Source organism: Peromyscus californicus, unplaced genomic scaffold (assembly GCF_007827085.1).
Source record: "Peromyscus californicus insignis strain IS unplaced genomic scaffold, ASM782708v3 Scaffold_12__1_contigs__length_115047231, whole genome shotgun sequence".
Lineage (NCBI taxonomy): Eukaryota > Metazoa > Chordata > Mammalia > Rodentia > Cricetidae > Peromyscus > Peromyscus californicus.
Genome location: NW_026294413.1, coordinates 76,079,726 through 76,100,844, shown reverse-complemented (window position 1 = coordinate 76,100,844; position 21,119 = coordinate 76,079,726). Strand labels below are relative to the sequence as shown.

The 21,119-nt window shown below is 44.7% G+C and overlaps 1 protein-coding gene across 1 annotated transcript in view; it reads right to left on the bottom strand.

Annotated features, from left to right (window-relative positions):
- Positions 1 to 15,165: 15,165 nt before the first annotated feature.
- Positions 15,166 to 21,119, bottom strand: part of Gch1 (GTP cyclohydrolase 1) — a 38,014-nt gene continuing 32,060 nt past the window's right edge. The window contains exons 4-6 of the mRNA XM_052733420.1: positions 19,716 to 19,747; positions 18,737 to 18,821; positions 15,166 to 17,239 (exon numbers count right to left, since the gene is read on the bottom strand). Coding sequence (XP_052589380.1) covers positions 17,113 to 17,239; positions 18,737 to 18,821; positions 19,716 to 19,747 — 244 coding nt within the window. The 3' untranslated portion in view covers positions 15,166 to 17,112. The remainder of the gene's footprint in view (positions 17,240 to 18,736; positions 18,822 to 19,715; positions 19,748 to 21,119) is intronic.

Genomic DNA, 21,119 nt, shown 5'->3' with positions numbered 1-21,119 from the left:
CATGTCTGGGAAGAGGGACTCTATTTATATGGAATTGCTTCTGTCGGATATGGGTGTGATTGTGGGATATTTTCTCCATCAATGATTGATGTGGGAGGAGTCAGCCCATTATGAGCAGAGTCATCCCTGGGCAGGTGGTCCTGGGTTCTATAAAAAAAGCAATCTGAAGCAAGCTATGGAGAGCAAGCCAGTAAGCAGTATTTCTTTATGGCTTCTGCTTCAATTCCTGCCTCCAGGTTCCTGCCTTTAGCTCCTTCCCCGACTTCCCTCAGTGATGAACTGTGACAAACTAAACCCTTTCCTCCCCAAGCTGTCTTGGTCATAGTGTCTATCACAGCAACAGAGAAGCAAGCTAAGACAGACTGTATCTTTGCCTATGCCAATGAAACTAGACTATGTCTTCATTTGCAGGGATGTCTCTAAACTTAGACAGTTAAAGATACATTAGCAGGATGAGGGAGATGGCTCAGCGTGTAAAGTGTTTGCATGCAAGCATCAGAATCTGAGTTTGGATCCCTGGCATCCCGTGTAAAAGCTGGACATGGAAGCATGCATCTCTAACCCCAGTGCTGGGACGGACACAGGTGGATCCCTGGCGCTCACTGGTCAGTCTCACTGAATCAGTGAGTTCAAGGTTCAGTGAGAGACCCTGTCTGGAAAACTAAGATTGAGATTAAAAGAGGAAGACACCCAACATCTGGCCTGATGTGAGCATACATGTACACACACACACACATACACACACACACACACAACTGAGAAAAGGTCAAGAGAAAGGAGAAACAAGGTTAATTCTCTAGGGTCCAATGGGGCCTCAAAGCACTCTAAGACAACCCCCATCGCTGTGATTGCTTGCCTGCTCCACAAAAGCTCCCACAGCAGCCCAGATGGCTGGAGCCCTTTGCTCTGCCTGGGAGGGAGCCACACCAATGTGTTGGATCCAGAGCAAGAGTCTGCCAATGACAGGCTGCTGGCCAGTTCCTATCCTCCATCTGTCTGTGTATGTGCCGTGAGTTAAGAAATGTTTTTTCCGTGTTTTAATAATTGAAAAAACAATATTTCATGACACATAAAAATTATCTAAGGGGCTGGAGAAATGGCTCAGTGGTTAATATCACTTGCTGCTCTTCCAGAGGACCTGGGTTCAGTCCCCCCAACATCCATGTCAGGTGGCTTACAACTGCCTGTTACTCCAGCACCGTGGGATCTATGATCTCAACCAGCCTCCTTGGGCACCTGCAAATACATGGTACACACAAAGATATGCACAAATACACATATAAAAAGTAAATCTTAAAAATGATTATGTGAAATCCAAATGTCAGTGATCATAAATAAAATTACTTCAAAAAAAAACCATACTGATCCACTTATATATTTTCTGTGGTGGTTTGAATAAGAATGGCCCCTATAGCCTCATATATGTGAATGCTTAGTCACCAGTGAATGTTCGAAAGGATTACAAGGATTGTGGCCTTGTGTGAGAAAGTGTATTACTGGCGGTTTCTAAAGCCCAGGCCAGGCCCAGTCTCTCCTTCTGCCTGCAGATCAGGATGCACTGTTCACTGCGGCTGCTCCAGTGCCAGCCAGCACTCAGCCATGCTCCCTACTGTGATGATAATGGGCTAAACCTCTGGAACTGTAAGCCAGCCCCAATTAAATGTTTTGTCTTAAAAGGGTTGCTGTGGTCATGGTGTCTCTTCACAGCAATAGAACAGTGACCAAGACATTTTCTATAGAGAATTTCACACTGTGGTGACAGAGTAGGCCAAAAATGTGCAGCCTACAAAGTCAAAAATGTTTACTCCCAAGCACTTTCCAGGAAAAGGTTGCTAGTCTATGATCTAGACTACTCAAAGCCTGTGAGTTACAGAGTAATGAACATGCAAAAATTCAAGCCAGATAAGAGTTTCACTTTTAGCAAAGTAAATATACCTGATTTGTTGTTGTTGTTTTCAAGTCACAGACATATATGGGGGCAGCATGTATGCACACATGAATTCAGGTGCCCTTGGAGACCAGATGAGGCATTGGGTCCCCTGGAGCTGGAGTTACAGGTGGTTGTGAGCCACCTGAAGTGGGTTCAGGTCCTCTGAAATATGTCTTCTTTGACTACTGAGGCATCTCTCCAGCCCCATGTGATGTTTTTGAGGTAGTGGTCCCCATGTCCCCTAAGCTGGCTTCATACTCATAATATAGCCCAGGCTAGCCTTATACTCATGGCAATCCTCTTGCCTCCTGAGTGCTAGGAGTACAGATACCCAACTTTCGATCATCAAATAGTGACAGAGAAAAAGTGTCTCACTGAAGGGGTCCTTTGTCTCACGTGGCCCCATCGCCTTACTGAAAAAGGAAGGTACCTATGAGACTTTTCAGTTATCCCGTCTACTAGTTACAAAAATTACCCTTGGGTTGCTCTTCCAGGCTGATCAGTTTAGATGCTACCCAAATGGTGTTGTGACAGATGAGAATGGAACTCACACCACCCTTCCTCCCGAGATCAAGGATATCTCCATTTTCAGTGAACTCAGCAACTGGTGTTCACACTATGACTACGTATGTAGGTGGAGCCCTAGAGAATTCCCTGTCTCCTTCTGTTGTTCCTTGCTGCACATTTGAAAGCTTTAGTAGGGGAACTCCATGAGACAAAACTGTGAGAAGTTCTAGGTATCCAGCTACCATCTTCCCTGATCACAGCACCCTGCAGATTACTAAAGCAATTGCATATCTACAAAGCAAATTATACAGCCCAGATGTCCTTCTGAAAATGAACAGCCAAAACCACTTTATCATCTGTTTGGAGAGCACCTTGTCCAGAACCCCCTGACCTCCCTGCTCCAGTCTCTGAAAGTAACAGAAAATCAAGAAGGCCATGCTCTGTTGTTGGCTGTTTTTTACTCTTTGGCTTTTTGGGGGGGTCTACCACCCAGCTCCCAAATCATGACACAGATGCTTATTCTTAATTATAAATGCCCAGCCTTAGCTTGGCTTGTTTCTAGCCAGTTTTTCTTAACTTTAACTTTAAATTATCCCATCTATCTTTTGCCTCTAGGCTTTTACCTTTTTCTATTTCTGTATATCTTACTTTCATTCTTACTCCATGGCTTGCTGTGTAGCTGGGTAGCTGGCCCCGGATGTCCTTCTCCTTGATCCCTCTTGCTCTTCTTTCCTCCCAGACTTCTCCTATTTATTCTCTCTGCCTGCCAGTTCCACCTATCCTTTCTCCTGCCTTGCTATTGGCCATTCAGCTCTTTATTAGACCATCAGGTGTTTTAAGACAGTCAAAGCAACACAGCTTTACAGAGTTAAACAAATGCAACATAAAAGAATGAAGCACATCTTTGCATGATTAAACAAATGTTCCACAGCATAAACAAATGTAACACATCTTAAAATAATATTCTACAACAATGGTCCCCAATCCACATATGCTCATACACAAAATGATGAATGCTTTGAGGCATTCACAATGAGAACCAGCCAAGCTCCAGCCCAGCCTCAAAATTGTGCTTAGCATGAGCTGAAGAGATAAGGTGAACAGTGGGTCAGGGAAGAAGGACCCTAAAAATCAATCTAAACCACATGAGATCATGGCACAGGCTTTGGGTTTAGAACTGACTTATAAACAAGAACTTTAAAATACCACAATAAATAACCATATACACAGGAGTCACTTTTATAAGCAAACACACACAAACACACACACACACACACACACACACACACACACACACACACACACACACAGAGAGAGGGGGGGGGATAAAAAAGCTCCCAAAGTAGAATTGCTGGAACAAAGTATATTTAAAATTACTGTTGTTTTAAATGGCATGTATACAACATATATGTATGTATAAAGACATTTTAGACTCTGTTCTTCTTTGTCCATACTCCATCTATAATTTCTTGAACTAAAGTGTACATGACTACATGATTAAAATTAAAGTGTATCTTCGTAAGTTAATTCCTCCAGGTTAGCTGGGGACTGACTCATCCTAAATTAAATATTTGATCAAAGTACCTCCCCACTTACATTTGCTTGAGGACAGTCTTCTGCATGCCATGTACACTCTACACCACACAGGGTGACATCCTCTCTATTCCAAGTTCATTCTCCAATCTGTTATTTATAACTGCCTCAACTCCAATTTCTTCAGCAGAAATTTGAGCTCACAACACAAGTAGATCCCCACTGACACCACTGCAGACCATTAGGCGTTCTGACCCCACAAAGGAGACAGCACTACCTACCTTACCTAGCAGAAAACAATATATACGCATTTTCAAAACAGGGAAACTGAGCCCTGCGTCCCAGAGATGTCTTCAAACAGGGAAACTGAGACACACACACATACACACACTGACACAGACAGACAGACAGACACACACACACACACACACACACACACACACACACACCGCCTCCCAGAGATGACTTAAACTTCAAGAAAATAATTTTTATTAAATGTTTTTTAAAGTATCTTTTGAGTTAGATAAAACTCCTTTAACAATGTTAGCAAAGTTTTCCAGTTTGCTTATCTCCAGAAAGCCCATTAAGAAAATACCACTGCTGCAGAAAGCTGTGAATGTAGTTTAGTCAGCAAATTTTTTTTCTAGCACACACCAACCCCTGGGCTCAGTCCCCAGTGCCACATAAAACCAGGGAGGTGGTACACATCTACAGTTCCAGCACTCGAAAGTGAAGGCAGGAGGATCAGAAGTTCAAGGTCACCCGAAGAGAAAAATAGGAAAGAAGGAAGGGAGGGAGGGAAGGAGGGAGGGATCGTTCATGGCCTGGGAATGTCACTCACTGGTAGAACATGCTTAACAAGAGCTCAGCATGTGCTTAGTGTATACATAGCATGTGTTTAGTGTGTGTGTGGCATGTGCTTAGAGTGTGTGTGGTATGTGCTTAGTGTGTTTGTATAGCCTATGCAAGGCTTTTTGATTTTACTTTTGACCGTCAGCACCAAAACCTGAAATGCACGCATATTGCCTCAAGCCCACAAGCAGTGTTTCTAAAATGTGCAGCAGCTTTGTTAAAATGGAAATCCACATGCTATTGCACTTGGCAGCTTCAGTAATTTGGTTTTCACTGAAAACAATCTTTCCGCGTATTGGACAACCAGAGAGGTGGAACATCTGTCCCTCTCCTTGTAGGAGAATGACTGCGACACACTCGGGAAGCAGAGCTGATGGTCCGTGTTCCAGAACCTTGACGTAAAAATAGACATCGTCAGTATTATCTGAGACGGGACAGGAAGACACAGAAAAATGTGAGGACACAGGAAGGGAAGAAGCCCCTGACCATGAGTCCAGGAAACCCCTCACCTGCTGGGAATCCGGAATTCCAACATGGAAACAATATTCGCTTAGCAGTGGTTCTCAACCTGTGGGTCACAACCCCCTTGGGGGTTAAACAACTGTTTTACAGGGGTTGCATATTAGATATCCTGCATATCAGATATTTACATTATGATTCATAATAGTGGCAAAATTACAGATATGAAGTAGCAATGAAAATCATTTCATGTTTGAGGGTCACTACAACATGAGGAACTGTATTAAACGGTCGCAGCATTAGGACGATTGAAAACTACTGACTTACGGTCTTTCTCCCTTCTGGCTGGAAAGCCTATAGTCTTCTAGTAAAATCTCACCTGAAACTGCATTTATGGTGAAAGGACATGCCCTAAACCCCCTCTGCAATCCTGGTGTCTCCTCCTTTAACTTATCTGATTGCTATATTAATCTCATCCAAAGTACCTCCAAAGCCACACTGAAACCTCATTTCTCAAAAAGGGGGCGGGAGTGGAATTTCTTAGCAACCCTTTGAGACATACTTGAGAGCCACCAACCTGGACCTGTGACTGATCCTTGTCTGAGGAGACCCACTCTCTCACATGCCTGGCTTTCTTCCTGAGAGCCTTTCTATGAACCCTCATTCATAAAACCCATGTCAAAAACATCTTTAATAAACTCCAAGTCTACTTCATACTAGTTCATCCCAAAATTCTTTTCTGCAGTGAGGTCAAGGACCCTGTACTACCGGAGTTGAGGTTCCTAAAAGACTAAAGGAACTCCTCAGAGTTGAAGGAGAAAATACAGACTTGAGCTGGTGGCCAGCCTTCTTGGCACACTGCTTCTAAATAAGAAGCGTGGCACGCCATGCTCCTGAGGATTCCCAGAACACTGAACTCTGGAGTAGCTGGCCTGCTGATGAGTCTGCACTGTCTCCTTTTATATACTGCTCCCGCATGGAGACCCTGGTGGTGGGAATGCCCATTGTCCAGCCGAGGTAATGAGCTAACCAATCACGGTCAGCAGGCTTCTACTACATGACAGCGGATGCTGTTCCTCAAACTGTCACTGGAGTGGCTCATCTTGGGACTCTTTGCCGACCCACAGACACTTTGATCTCATTGCGGGGGTGGGGGCTGGTTAACTGTTAAGTTTCTAACCCAGGACAAACAGCTGAGGTGCCGATTTAACATACCAAAGCTGGACAGGGCTGCCAGGTTCTCCCAGCATCCTTCAGTTCCTACCTGTTACAGGGTATGGCTTGCATATGCTGCCATCCCTGAACTCTGCAGCCCAGGGGCTAGGCTGCCCTTCCCCCAGCAGCTCTTCCCTGTATAATGCAGCCATTTTGGTTACACGCCCCTCCCTTCCCTGTTGGACCTTTGTCCTCCTGGCTGCCACACCCGGTTCCCCTCTCTCCCTTCTGATTCCTCTCCCTGTCGCCCCACACGACCCAGCTCAGTCTTCTCATGTCCACTCCAGACTCTCCTGACATCCCTGCCTCTGACTATGATCTCCCACATATCTATGATAAACTTTCTCCTTGCAGGGAGGTGGTGGGGCACACCTTCAATCCCGGCACTTGGGAGGTAGAAGCAGGCAAATCTCTGTGAGTTTGGGGCCAGCCTGATCTACAGAGCTAGTTCCAGGAAAGCTAGGACTGTTACACAGAGAAACCCTGTCTCAGGGGTGGGGGTGGGGGGTGGGGGAGACTTTCTCCTCCACCATACCTAGGAGCAGTCATATCCTTTCTTTTTCTTTCTTTCTTTTTTTCTTTTTTCTTTTATTCCCCCCATTTAGTAACAAAGGCCAGCTTGCTGTGAGTGACAGCACGGACCTGTGCCTCTGCTCTGCTGCCTCTGACATCACCTATTGTTGGGTCTCACAAGCAGTCCATATATCTAGAAATGAGCTCAACTTGGACTTCAGAAGGGTTTCTGGAGGGTTAGATAAAAGCCATCATTCCTCAGGAATTTGTGACCCAAAGGGGTCCTTTCTCTTACTTCGGGCAGAAGGGACTTTGGCAACCTGTAGTGCCTATCAGCATATCAAAGCGGTACTAGCCTGCAGGCTCCCTCGGTATCACAAGTACCTGTTACACATTTCAAAGTCCACACTAGTCTCCTGGCCATTCCCTCCCCATAGCTACTTATCTTCCTTATAACCCACTCTTTTCTACTACTCATTCTCTCTCTCTCTCTCTCTCTCTCTCTCTCTCTCTCTCTCTCTCTCTCTCTCTCCTCCCTCCCTCCCTCCCTCCCTCCCTCCCTCCCTCTCTCTCTCTCTCTCTCTCTCTCTCTCTCTCTCTCTCTCTCTCTCTCTCCCCCTCCCTCCCTCCCTCCCTCCCTCCCTTCCCCTCCCTTCTCCTCTCTAACCTCACATCTCTCTATCTCTTGCTAGCTCACTATCTCCACTATTGTCTCCCACACTCCCACTTCCCCAGGCCTGGCCAAGTCCAGTCTCTTCTTTCTCTCTGTTCTAGACTCTTTCAGATGCCTCTGGATAGTTTCTCTCTTTTATTCGCAATAAAAAAAAAAAAAAAACCTTACCCTAATGATGGAGTGGTCATGTTTACACCCCCTCGAATACATCTAGTGCCCAAACCCTTGCATACATCGTCCCAATAACATAGTACACTTTAAAACTGACACACTCAATGCTGGTGTGTCATGAATTTAGTAATACCTTGTCAGGAAACAGTTTGAAGTATGGACCCAAAGTCTTTGAAATGTGAAGGGGCTGGTGGTGGAATCATGAATGAAATAGGCAACTTGGTAGGTCCCATGACTGGAACTGCTCAGTATAGTCACTGTCCGTGGATATATGACTTACCCAGAGTGAGTTAGTCACAGAATGTAACACACATACACAAGGGAGATACAAGCAATCTCAATATTAGTGTGTTGCCCCAATAAATTTGTGTGCCATTAAAAGTTTAGCTATAAGACGGTTAAGATATATGAGGACAATTATACCATGCAAGAGCCAGAGGCAGGCAAATAGCTCATCTGAAGACATCCATTGTTGCTACTTTAGGGAGAGAGACGGATGAGTTATTTTGTTTCAAGGACTCCACACTAGAATCCTACCTTCTGGAAATAGAGGTATTCACTGTAACGTTATTTGTCACAGAAAACAATTAAAAGTTTGTCATTGTGAAAATAATTGTTGCCTGTGTTATTTATACCGAGGAATTCCATGTAACTCTTTAAACAAAGCTATAAAGACAGGAGACCAAGGAAGGGGAAGGAAAGCTACTTAGGGTCTCCAAGGCTGTAGAGAGTTACATCAAAGAAGACAGGGCAGAGACTGGGGGGATAGATGTCAAAGTCTGACTCTAAAGGAAGTTTATTTTTTATTTTTTTGGTGTTTTGAGACAGGGTTTTTCTGTGTAGCTTTGCGCCTTTCCTAGAACTCACTTTGTAGACCAGGCTGGCCTGAACTCACAGAGATCCACCTGCCTCTGCCTCCCGAGTGCTGGGATTAAAGGCATGTGCCACCACCGCCCGGCCTTTTTGTAAATTTTTTTCATTTTTTTTTTTTTTTTTTTTTTTGGTTTCTAAAAGAAGTTTAAAACCATCTGAGAAAGGCCAAGGCGGAGTCAGAATCAGATAGGAATTATAGTTGGGGGTGGGGTGGGGTTTGTTTAACTCTTTACTCCTTATCCATCAGTAATACATCCTGAGGTAAATACAGGTGAAATAACGTCTGGATGAAATTGCCTTAAATCACCATATCTTTTAAAATATATATGTACTATTTACACAATTAATAAAATGAAAGAAAACAAATATTAACAGTTGTGACTTCCGAGGTATACAATTGAGTAACCGGTATTTTTTTTCCTTACTCTATTTTCTAAGATTTCCATGATGAATGAGGGAGTGGAAGTATGATAGGTTCAGAAGAATTAGACCAGAGGATTAAGTTACTCATACACAGGTAATTGTGGCACTGATTGTATTAATCTGGAGACAGTCTCTCTTAAGGGGCAATTTACCTTTAGACTTATCAGCTGAGTGATTGCAGACCTCGTAACCGCCTAAAACCGGAAGCTGCAGTCCATTCTCCCATGTTCAGCTCTCTGTCCAAATTGCCCAGGCAGCAGCGTACAAGTTTCCTGGTGGTCTAGTACCGTGGGTCCAAGGAATTGTAATTTTAGCTAGTAGTTCTCAACAGAAGGAGCTCACTGGAATAACCAAGGGCTTTTTTTTTTCCTTCCCCAAACACAAGGGTCTCCATAGGGTGCAGACATGTATTGACAAAAGCTTCCTAGGTGGTTTGGGGGAGGCACATGTGGCTGAGAATCCCTGATATAAATAAATGTGTGTGAATATGCTTGAGATCCTTTTGGAAGAATACACAAGAAAATGGGGGTGGTAGGGAAGAGGGCTGGGTGCCAGGAAGAGGGGGGATTTTTCTCTCTCTCTTTTCCGTCTTTCAGGGCTCTGTGCAAGTGTGTTATAAGATCAAATAAAGTGAAGGCAGAAGGGAACCAGATTTCTAGTGGGTCTGCCGTGGCACTCAGTTCCCGGAGCCTCTTTCTCTTTAGCCAGGGTGTTAAAAAGCTCTGCAAAGTGACACCTTTTTTTATGCAGATAACTTTGCTTTTCCATTTTTCACGACGGTTAACACACACTAACTTTAGAAGAACTCCATAAAAACGGTCAGGAAGAATTTTACACTCTGACTCCTACAGAAGCCACTCCCCACTCTAAGTCACATTCTACTGTTGGGATGTTTATTTTATCTGAACTTTGTGCTAAGCACAGGAACACCCATAAAAGTAATCCTAGGACAATTTGAGAATTTAATTAAGACTAGATGAAACTACAAAGTGCTGCAACTTTTTTTTTTTTTTTTGATGTTTTGACATAGGGGATGTCACTATACAGCCCAGGCTGGCCCTGAATGTGTCATCTCCCTGCTTCCAAAGCTCTGTTATCACATATACATCACGTCACACCCAGCCCATGATTACTTTTCAATATTAAACTAATACAGAGATTCTGCTAGGGTAGTCAACACTGTCACAGAGGTCAATCTTCTCTTCCTCCTTCAGGAAGAAAGTTATTTGGACAACTGGGCAGGAGGTACTCAGATAAGCCTTGGATGAGGACTTTTTTTTTTTTTGGTTTTTCGAGACAAGGTTTCTCTGTGTAGCCTTGCCTGTCCTGGATCTCACTCTGTAGACCAGGCTGGCCTTGAACTCACAGAGATCCTCCTGCCTCTGTCTCCCCAGTGCTGGGATTAAAGGCGTCCGCCGGTGCTGCCCAGCTCAGATGAGGACTTTATATGCCCATGCTCTGTGCTTATATGCACATCAACAGAAACCCAGAGCCAAAACTCTAGTGAAGAAATTTTACCTGAGATTAGCTGCCCTTGGTTGGTTAGAGGAACTTCGCAAATGACTGCCAGAAAGTAACTCTGGAGTCCCTGCTACTCAGAATTGTTTTAAGCTGGGGTGTGTGTGTATGTGTGGTGTGTGTATATGGTGTGTGTGTGTGTGTGTGTGTGTGTGTGTGTGTGTGTTGTACACACAGGTTCACATGCTTGCTTGCGTGCCAAGGCCAGAGGTCAATGTCAGGTATCTTCCGCAATCACATTTCACCTTGATTTTTGAGACAGGATCTCTTACTGAACCTGGGGCTCAGCAGGACTGGCTGGCAGCACGCTCTGGAGAACAGGGAGGAACCACCTTCAAGAACTGGGGTTACATGGGTGTGCTTTTGTACCTGGCTTTTCCATGGGTGATGGGATCTAAACTTAGGTTTTTATTATTAAGAGATTTTCTATTTATTTTACATACCAACCACAGATCTCCCTCTCCTCCCTCCTCCCGCCCCCAGCCTTCCCCCCCAACCCACCTTCCATTCCTACCTCCTCCAAGGCAAGGTCTCCCGTGGGGAGTCAGCAGAGCCTGGTACACTCAGTTGAGGCAGGTCCAGGCCCCTCCTCTCTGCACCAAGACTGCACAAAGTGTCCCATCATAGGCACTAGGCTCCAAAAAGCTGGCTCATGTAGCAGGAACGGGTCCAATCCCACTGCCTGGGGGTCCCCTAAACAGTTCAAGCTAAACAGCTGTCTTGCCTGTCCAGAGGGCCTAGTCCAGTACCATGGGGACTCCTCAGCTATTGGTCCACAGTTCATGCATTTCCACTAGTTTGGCTGGTCGTCTCTGTACATTTTCCCATCATGATCTCGATGTCCCTTGCTCATAGAATCCCTCCTCTCTCTCATCAATTGGACTCCTGGAACTCAGCCTGGCACCCAGCCGTGGATCTCTGCATCTGCTTCCATCAGTCACTGAATGAGGGCTCTATGATGACAGTCAGGGTATTCAGCCATCTAATCACCAGAGCAGGCCAGTTCAGGCACCCTCTCGACTATTGCCAGTAGTCTAAGGTGGGGTTATCCTTGTGGATTCCTGGGAACTTCCCTAGCACTCTGTTTCTCCCTATTCCCATGATGTCCTCATTTATCATGGTATCTCTTTCCTTGCTCTCCCACTCTGTCCCTGTTCCTGCTCAAACCTCCCGTTCCCTTATGTTCTCATCCCCCATCCCTTGCCCTCCATTACCCCCCCACCTCATCCCCAGTTTGCTCATGTAGATCTATTTCTCCTTCACTGGGTGATCCATGCATCCTTCCTAGGTCCTCATTCTTATGCAGCAAGCACTTTATCCACAAAAGTATCTCCCCAGCCCCAACTTTTTCAGCTTTCCTCCATGCTATTCAGTGTATCTCTCTGAATTTCCTTGTATTTCTACGAGAAAAAAACCGTCAAGAGAAAAACAAACAAACAAACAAAAGAAAAAGAAGAAAAGAAAGAAAAACCTGCATAAAGAAATTTTCAGTCAAGACAGAACAGTCTACAAAAAAAACAAAACAAAAAAAAACAAACAAAAATAAAACCTAGCATCACCACATATGTAGTAGAAAAAAAAAAAACCCACAAAAAAAGACAAACCAAAAACATCTTATTTGTCTGCCTGTTCAGAGTGTTTTCAAGTGTGAAGATCCAGCAAGGGGCAGGAGAGGAAGAATCCCACCTCCTAAAGTCAGAAAAAAATAATGAACAACCTCTGGAGGTTTTCACCAAGCCCAGGCATCACAGCACAAGATCCCCTCAGCCCAGCCTTCCCAGTGCTCACTAACCATCAAACCCACTTCCCTGGCCAGCAGAGTCAGTTCCAGAAGCTAAGGGAGTTCCCAAAAGGACATAGCTGTGCACATGTTGCTCAAAACAAGTGGAAGAATGAAGAAAGGAAAGCAGACCATTAGGAGGACCACACACGGGGGAGGTCCACCCCATGTGACTCACAAGGGCATTGCTACACTCTGAGGGAGAGACTGGAAGAGGCTACTGGAGGGCTGGGGCTGGAGATCAGTGCTACAGTGTTTGCCTTGACTATAGAGGCCGCAGGTTCAATCCACAGTACTGCAGGGAGAGGGAAGGGAGGAGGGGAAGAGGGAGGGAGGAAGGCAGGGAGACAGAGATAGGAGTCTTGAAGTGTTTCTCTCCTTCCACCCACCCCTATCTCACCCCACCCCCAGCCAAAGCCAGATATTCCTGCTCAGAGGGTCACCAAAATGAGACTAAAGGCAAGGTGGAGAAATCCAAGTACTCCTACCTCCCAAGCTAATTCTTGAAGTTCCCTGGGATGCTGTGGGATGGTCTGTATGTCAAATTACTCTGATTGGTCAATAAATAAAACACTGATTGGCCAATGGCTAGGCAGGAAGTATAGGCGGGACTAACAGAGAGGAGAAAAGAAAGAACAGGAAGGCAGAAGGAGTCACTGCCAGACGCCGCCATGACAAGCAGCATGTGAAGACGCCAGTAAGCCACGAGCCACGTGGCAAGGTATAGATTTATGGAAATGGATTAATTTAAGCTATAAGAACAGTTAGCAAGAAGTCTGTCACAGCCATACAGTTTGTAAGCAATATAAGTCTCTGTGTTTACTTGGTTGGGCCTGAACGGCTGTGGGACTGGCAGGTAACAGAGATTTGTCTTGACTGTGGGCAAGGCAGGAAAACTCTAGCTACAGCAGGATAGGCCCTAGAAGAGATGCAAAGTCTTGTACACATCCTTATCTCCAGTTCTAACATAACCTTCCACCTTAACCAAAATCTTGGCAGCCAAGCAAACCTCTAAGTTGAAGGTAAAGAAGTCACATGGCAGATATTTTAAAACTGAAGCCTGCTTCAAAAGAGCAGAACCAGAGAAGAAAGGAGGGCAAGGAGGAAAAAGAAAGAGGAGGAAGAAGAGAAGAAGGAAGCAGGAGGAAGAAAGGAAGAGTGTTGTTGGGGGTTTTTACTCTTCAAGGGGGCCAACTACCAGCTCCCAAATAAATCACACAGAGGCTTATTCTTAATTATAAATGCCTGACCTTAGCTTGGCTTGTTTCTAGCCAGCTTTTCTTATCTTAAATTATCCCATCTACTTTTTGCCTCTGGGCTTTTCCCATTCTCTTACTTCTGTAAATCTTACTCTTACTCCATGGCTGGCTGTGTAGCTGGGTGGCTGGCCCTTGGAGTCCTCCCCCATCTCTGACTACTTCTTCTCTTTCTCCCAGATTTCTCCTTCTATTTATCCACTCTGCCTGCCTCCCTATTGGCCATTCAGCTCTTTATTAGACCATCAGGTGTTTTAGACAGGCACAGTAACACAGCTTTACAAAGTTAAACAAATGCAACATAAACAAAAGTAACACACCTTAAAGTAATGTTCTATACAGAGGAGGAGGGAAGGAAGAGGAAGAAGAAAGGAAGAAAAAGGAAGGAGAGGAGGAGGAAAAACAGTGCCTGGGAATTGTCTTGCAACAGTCCAGTAGGGATGGGAGGTGTAACCGTTATACACAAGATGTCAGAAGTTGGAAGAGGTATGTGGGGCTCATATTGTAGTATCTCTACTGCTGTACATGTTTTATTTTGCACAATAACAAAAAATAAAACAAGCCAGTTTTCTCTGGGGAAAGTATGGTAGTTACAGATTCACTTCCCCTTGAACTCATCTCCTAAGGCTTCCTCTTCTCACTGCCTGTGAAGGACCCATGCCCGTCATAATAGGTTGGTAGAAAGCCTTGTTTTGATTTTGGTTTTGAGACAGGAGGTCTCACTGTGCAGCCCCTGGATGTCCCTGGAGTCATGGAAATACACCTGCCTCTGCCTAGTTTGCGCAGGGTTTAAAGGCATGCACTGTCTCTGGAAAGCTTTTCTTTCAACTTTGGGTGACCAAGGACTTATACATGCTTCAGAGAAAAATCTCAGGGCCAACAGATTGGGCTGAGTTGAGCATTTCAGTTTGGGGAGTTATTTTATACCAGTGAGCATTCCTCAGAATGGCAAGATTGAACACTCAACACGTGCAGGGTATTGTAAGTCCAGTGCCTGGCACCTAGACACACAAAAACCAGTGAGGGCTGGAGCCACTGTCGGGGAGAGCAATACGGGAGACCATGAGTAAGAAGACACATGGACTCGGACACAGAGCAGAAAAAAGCCAGGAAAACCCTTTGCACCTCACTCACCGTGTGCACTTCCTGCCCTGGCCACCTTCCTTCCTCATCAGCGTCTCACACAGGAGCAGTGCCTGTCCCCAGGAGGCTGCACCTGCCCCAGACCTCCCCCACTCCCCAATATCAGCAAGAGGCTGGAAGAGTAACACCATCATACACCAAAGAGGAACTATCAGAGCCTCACACTGCATACTCATGGAGATGTGGACTCTCACACTTTACTGGATAAACAAAGCCTTCACCTTAACGATGGGTATTTTAGCTAAACAGAACCACAACAATCAAATTAATTGATACGCTATATTTATACTGGTGATAGAAAAAGAAGCATTCACAGGAACAAAATTATAATACTTTAATCATTTAAATAGAACCAACTTCAGGTACATACATACACATACAGAAAATCCAAACCATGTAATTGAACAGTACATGTAAATACATCAGCTTCTTAAAAATCCCCCAGATGGACTCAGAGTCACGGATGTGAAAAGGAATTTTGAAGCACTGCAGACCAGAGTGAGACAGACAAGGTTGTCACTTAGCAGGTACTGAGGAGACTAGGCTGTGGCCAGGTCAGGCTCTTTGTTAAGAACTTCTAGGGAATGAGCCAACAGAGGAATTCAGAAGGAATATAAATGATCACCCCCAAAAGATGAAGGTATGGCTAACAATTTCTTTGGTTCTATAAGTCAATTCACATTAGCTTTGTTTTATTTGAAAATACCAAACATGAGTTGAATACTTAGCATTCTACCTAGAAATGTCTGAATAGTAAGTGGGCTGACACTGTAATCAGGTTAGATTTGAAAGGGAACTCCAAATCAACCCGACTGTACTTTAGAAATTCTAAATATAGAAAGTGCCAGGGAAAGGTAAAGATAAAATAATAATAATAATAATAATAATAATAATAATAATAATAATAATAAAAAGCCAGCTCTGTCATCTTGCTTCATCATAAGCTGATGAGTGTCCAAGTGGCAGTGGTAGGGCTGCAGGGACACATGGAGAGAGCACTGTGTCAGCCAGTGGGAGACCTCATCATGGAACAGCTACGCTCATGTGTGTGCGGGGAGCTGGATGCTGCGCTTTCACTTGGCCCACACTGGCCCCATGGAGGATACTGAAAGTAAGTGGTAAGAAGCCAAGCTTCTGAACAGCTTCACCATCCAAACCCACTTGTTCCGAAGACACACCGACAAGAAAGAAACGAGACCGAAGTCCCCAGTGCATCTGCACAGACGCCAGTAGCAGCAGCAGCAGCGTGGCTTGGCCAGTGCAGTGGGCACAGCCCCCATGCAGGCCTCCCTCAGCCCAGTCCATGCTCCTTCCAGTTCTGAGGAGCTAAGAGTCTACAGAGCGGACAGGATAGGCAGTTGCAAAAGATCCTGGAAATATTTAGAAAAACACTTCATAAGAGTTTTTGAAAATGCCTTGAAAGCATCTCCTCGGAATAGACAAAACAAACTCCCAAGACCTTCTAACAGGAAATTGACAAGGGCTAGTTATGTGCAGAGTTGGCACTTATAAACTTATGAAGTAATGGCTTTTCCTAAACGATGGAAAAAGTACCTACACTCCAAAGGGTGCAATATTCTCCTCAAGGCACAGAGTCAACCCTCTACATCCATGAATTCCATCTACTCCAAACTTAAAATATAGAAGGTGCCTTTTTAACTCCTAGCAAAGTTAAGACAGCTGTCCCGCCACCTTCCCTCAGAGACTAATGTGACAGGCAGACAGTTAATAACTATATCCAGAGTAAAAACGTCACTGGTGGCTTCACACACATGATCAAAGCAGAGAGGAGTCTGTGGTCTTGGAATGCAGAGAGCGATGCTCTCTGTACAGTCACTGTCCCCAGCACGTCCTTCCGCATTCTACTGTGTCCACTGGAGGTGAGAAGATGGCGCAGAGGCCACAGTCCCTTGAATGTCCAGTGCCCTCTGCTAATGAGTCAGCTATGATTCCGAGCAATGCATGAGCTCTCCTCCTTGACAGCATCCTGGGGGATCTGATGGCAGTGGTCAATGTGGAAAACCCATACTCTTGGCAGCTCACTTTAAACATGGCCACTAAGGAGGTGGTAAGAAGAAAGCAGAAGGCTCACCCCTTAGTTAATTACTTTTATTGGACATACCTATAAATAATTATTAAATACAATTCATGGTGATAAACAAAATCCACATCTGTACCAATTGAAACTGGAATGAATGATTGAGACAGATAACGCCGGTAGCAGTGGGGTCTGCGAACCAGGTCCTATGTGCACACTGAAGTTCATTCAGCTCCTGATGAGCGTGAGGAACTCTTCCCGAGTCTTCGGGTCTTCCCGGAACACCCCCAGCATGGTGCTGGTGACAGTCTTGCTGTTCATTTTCTGCACGCCTCGCATGACCATACACATGTGTCTATAAAACAAGACGACAGGGCGGGTTGAAAGGCATAGACAGTCCTGTCTTATTTTTAGTAAATAAAAAGCAGGACAAAGACTAATTCCAGTTCACCGTTATCAACCGTGTCAAAACATCCCTTCTTAGGAAAATATTAAGCATTTTCTTGAATCATTTTATGTCATACAGCTTTTATTCCTGTTTGCAGTTGAGTCTAATCAGAAGGGAAAAGCCAAATGTTCTTCCTGGTTGAAGAAGCACAAAAGTTCTAAATCAAAAGAGATTCAGAAATCATGATTAATCCACCCTCAGGACCATGATGGCACCGTGCCAACGACAGTGTCTTGAGAGATAAATACTCCAGGACACTAAGCTTGCCAGCAGAATGAAGGTAAAAGTGGTCAGTGTGTCTAAGCAACATGGTGGAGCTGGACAGCATAGACAGGGCCGAGCTCGGGGACTCCATAGCATGAGGAGAACTGTCTACACAATCGAGGAATTCTCATAACTCACTCCAGCTTCAAGAGTGTCTGCAGATCCTGACAGGAGTGAAATAAGGCAGACACAGAAATCTCGCACTCCGATGTGGGATCTGAGGGAGTTGACCTCATGGAACAGAACAGCAACAGTGCTTCCCAGAGGCCGGAAGCACCGAGCTGGGTAGATGCGCTTGAAGTCACAGCTAAATCCAGTGAGAATCCTGACCTGCTGCCGCAGAGTCGGGTGAGTGGAGATGACAACAGTGTTTGCATTACTTCAGAAGCAGGAGGAGGCATTTGAATTGCCTTTCTTATAGAGGGATGATGAGTGTCTGGGGAATAGGGACAGTTAACCCCAATTTAACCAGTGCAGCCTTACAGCTATCAAGATACCATGCTGTAGATCATCAGCAGATTGTTTCCATGCTTACTAAAACCTCGGTTAACAGTTAAATTGAAAAATAGAAAATACTGTTCTTCTTTTTAAAAAGTGTCTTCAGTGCCCTTTGCACCAATTCTTACTTTTTTTTTTCTATTTGGCAAACATGCACTCACAAAAAAAGCTAAGGAAAAAGGCAAGACACAAAAATACTGACTGCACACACAGAATTTCACAACGATACACACGACTCCCAAGAGCTCCAAAGTTCTCACAAAAGGGAAAAACAAAAACCAGGGGCTGGAGAGATGGCTCAGTGATTAAGAGAACATCAAATGACCCGAGTTTGGTTCCTAGGATCTATTTCAAGAGGCTCACAACTACCTGCAACTCTACCTATGGCCTCCACAAATGCCACTGGCACACACGTACACAGGATTCAAAGAAGACTGAAAACAAAACAAAAATCCCCTTTCTATCCCCTGGCTCCTTGGTCAGCACCACAGTGAGGACGGAGAAAAGCAGCTGCAGGCCTGTGGGTGGGGGCCACCAGCAGCAGCAAGTGATCCTTGCTTGTCCTAGAGAAGCTGAGCGGCCCAAGAGGTGGAGGTCGCTGCTGGTACCACTGAGACATTATCAAAGGCGGTTTGGACTTACGTTGCTTCAATCACTACCCCGACACCGGCAGGCTGCAAGGCTTCTGTGATGGCCACCGCAATTTGTTTGGTGAGGCGCTCTTGAACTGTGGAGTGTGACAGAGAGCTGGGTTTAAAAGCCAGACACAAACAGCTGGAAGATTTGTGATCTTACAAAGCAGACGTCTGTGGGATTTAACATCTAAGACATGCCAGCTTTCTCCATGATTATTCTATCTGCTAAGTCTTGAAGAAGTCCCAGGTCTGTGTCCTCACAAGCACTACAGGTCCTAGGGAGACCCCTGGTCCCCCAGTGCCTCTGCAGGGGAGGGACTTGAGCAGCAAGTATCTCTTCTGTGTGCATCAAGAAAACCGATACCGGCTCACAAGCATCTCTATAGATGTACGGCTCACAAGCATCTCTATAGATGTAGAGTGGAGTGAAGAATTAATTGCATTTCAGCAGAGTTAGTATGGAAGCTAACTGCTGGACTGTTGAAAACCAGTGTTGGAACCTAAATAATTCAATTTCTTTTGCTGACAAAAAGAGCTTGTCTTTGAATGCATTTCTGAGAATTGTGCCAATGTCGGAAAACTGACAAAAATCCCCAAATGTCTACCAGGGCGAAGACTGGCTAGCGGATTAGTTCACACAATGGAATTTGAAACAGCCACAGAAGTGAATGACATGGTTAGGGGTGTGAGGTGTGGGAGTTGTTCAACATGTGTTAAATGAAAAGGCAATGGGAGGGAAGTGAGGCGGATCACATATGAGCCCATCCTTGTTCAAATGTGTACGGTCTGATTTGTTATTGTTGACGCGTGCATACACATAGTAGGGATAGAAAAGCATGACAGGGCTTCCTCTACAGGTTTAAACAGACTTTCATGTACCTCCCTCGGAGGGCTCCATTTCTGACCATTTATTACACTTCTAACTGAGTAAGGGTCTTTGTTCTAAAGGGAAATGTTTTCTGCAACTGAGGACTGTAAATATTTACCTTGTAGTCTTCTACTATAGATTTCTACAATCCTAGAAAAGAAAGAATCGTTTCAGTTAGTCACACACTGGAAATGAATTTGGCAAACCTTCCTCGTGAGAGAAAAGGGACTCTGTGGCAGCAATGGGGGAATGCAGGCCGGAGGGAGGCTTATGGGAAGAAGGGAGAGACACATTCAAGCAGAGACCACCGGTCACACCTCGGCTCTGCTTCCTCTGTCCCTGAAGAGAGACAGGGAGAACCAGCAAGTTCTAGTGCAGCATTCGCTCAGGAAAAACGTAATTACAGAGGAGTAACAAGCCTTGATGCTCCCCGCTCGTCAATTTCAGGCTAAGTCTCGAGCGCTCTAATTAATCATATTGTCTTATCAGAGCTTAAAGTTCAAGTTAAAAATAAAAAGGCATTTGTTAATTAATAGTAGGCCAACTACTGAACCAGCTAAATCTATTACAGTAATCAGATTATAGCAGATTAGATTTCTTCAGGCATTTCTTTACGAAGGTTTATATAAGTATTTCACAGGATTAATGCTCTCCTAAATACACGAGAGGCTCTGGCCTGACAATGAGACCTTCCAGGTGGCAGAGAGGGAGAGCCCACGTTGAAGGTGGTGAGTCAGACTACAGACCTTTGCTTTAAAGCATTACTGATTGCTCATGATTTGAACTCCATCTAAGAGTCACTTCTTCTATGAGACATTTTATCACACACACACACACACACACACACACACACACACACACACACACCCCTCCATCTAAGAGTCACTTCTCTTTCTCTCTCTCTCTCTCTCTCTCTCTCTCTCTCTCTCTCTCTCTCTCTCTCTCTCTCACACACACACACACACACACACACACACACACACACACACACACACACACACACACACACACACACACACACACCCCTCTGGCAAATTGCTCCTTTTTATCTATCATGGATACACTCAGTTGCAGGAATACCATCAAGTTTACCGCCCAATCTGGGGACCCTTCATGGCAAGAAGCACTCTGATTCTTAGGCCCAGTAGTTTAAAATGTTGAAGAGATAGGATATTGTTTTAGTTTGAGCAAAAAGAGTGGTTTTTTAAAACCAGAGACAGGAGCTACTGAGCTAAATTTTTGTATATATTTCTTCTGACAGTGTTTTTTTAGGTGATTAGTTTATCAAATAAGTAGGAGATGTCATTGATTTATAGTTAAAAGCTCTTTTTAGCATTTCTTTTCCTTAAGTAGAATTGAGGATGTAATATTAGGCAAATGGTGGTAACACTGGGTGTCCATGTTCCACTCTACACTTTAACAGGACTGTCTCTGACATTTTTAAAATCACCTAAAGTGCTTGCCTATTTCTAGTGATGAGTTGCTTTCATATCAAGAGGCCCATCCATATGGCTGGATGTAT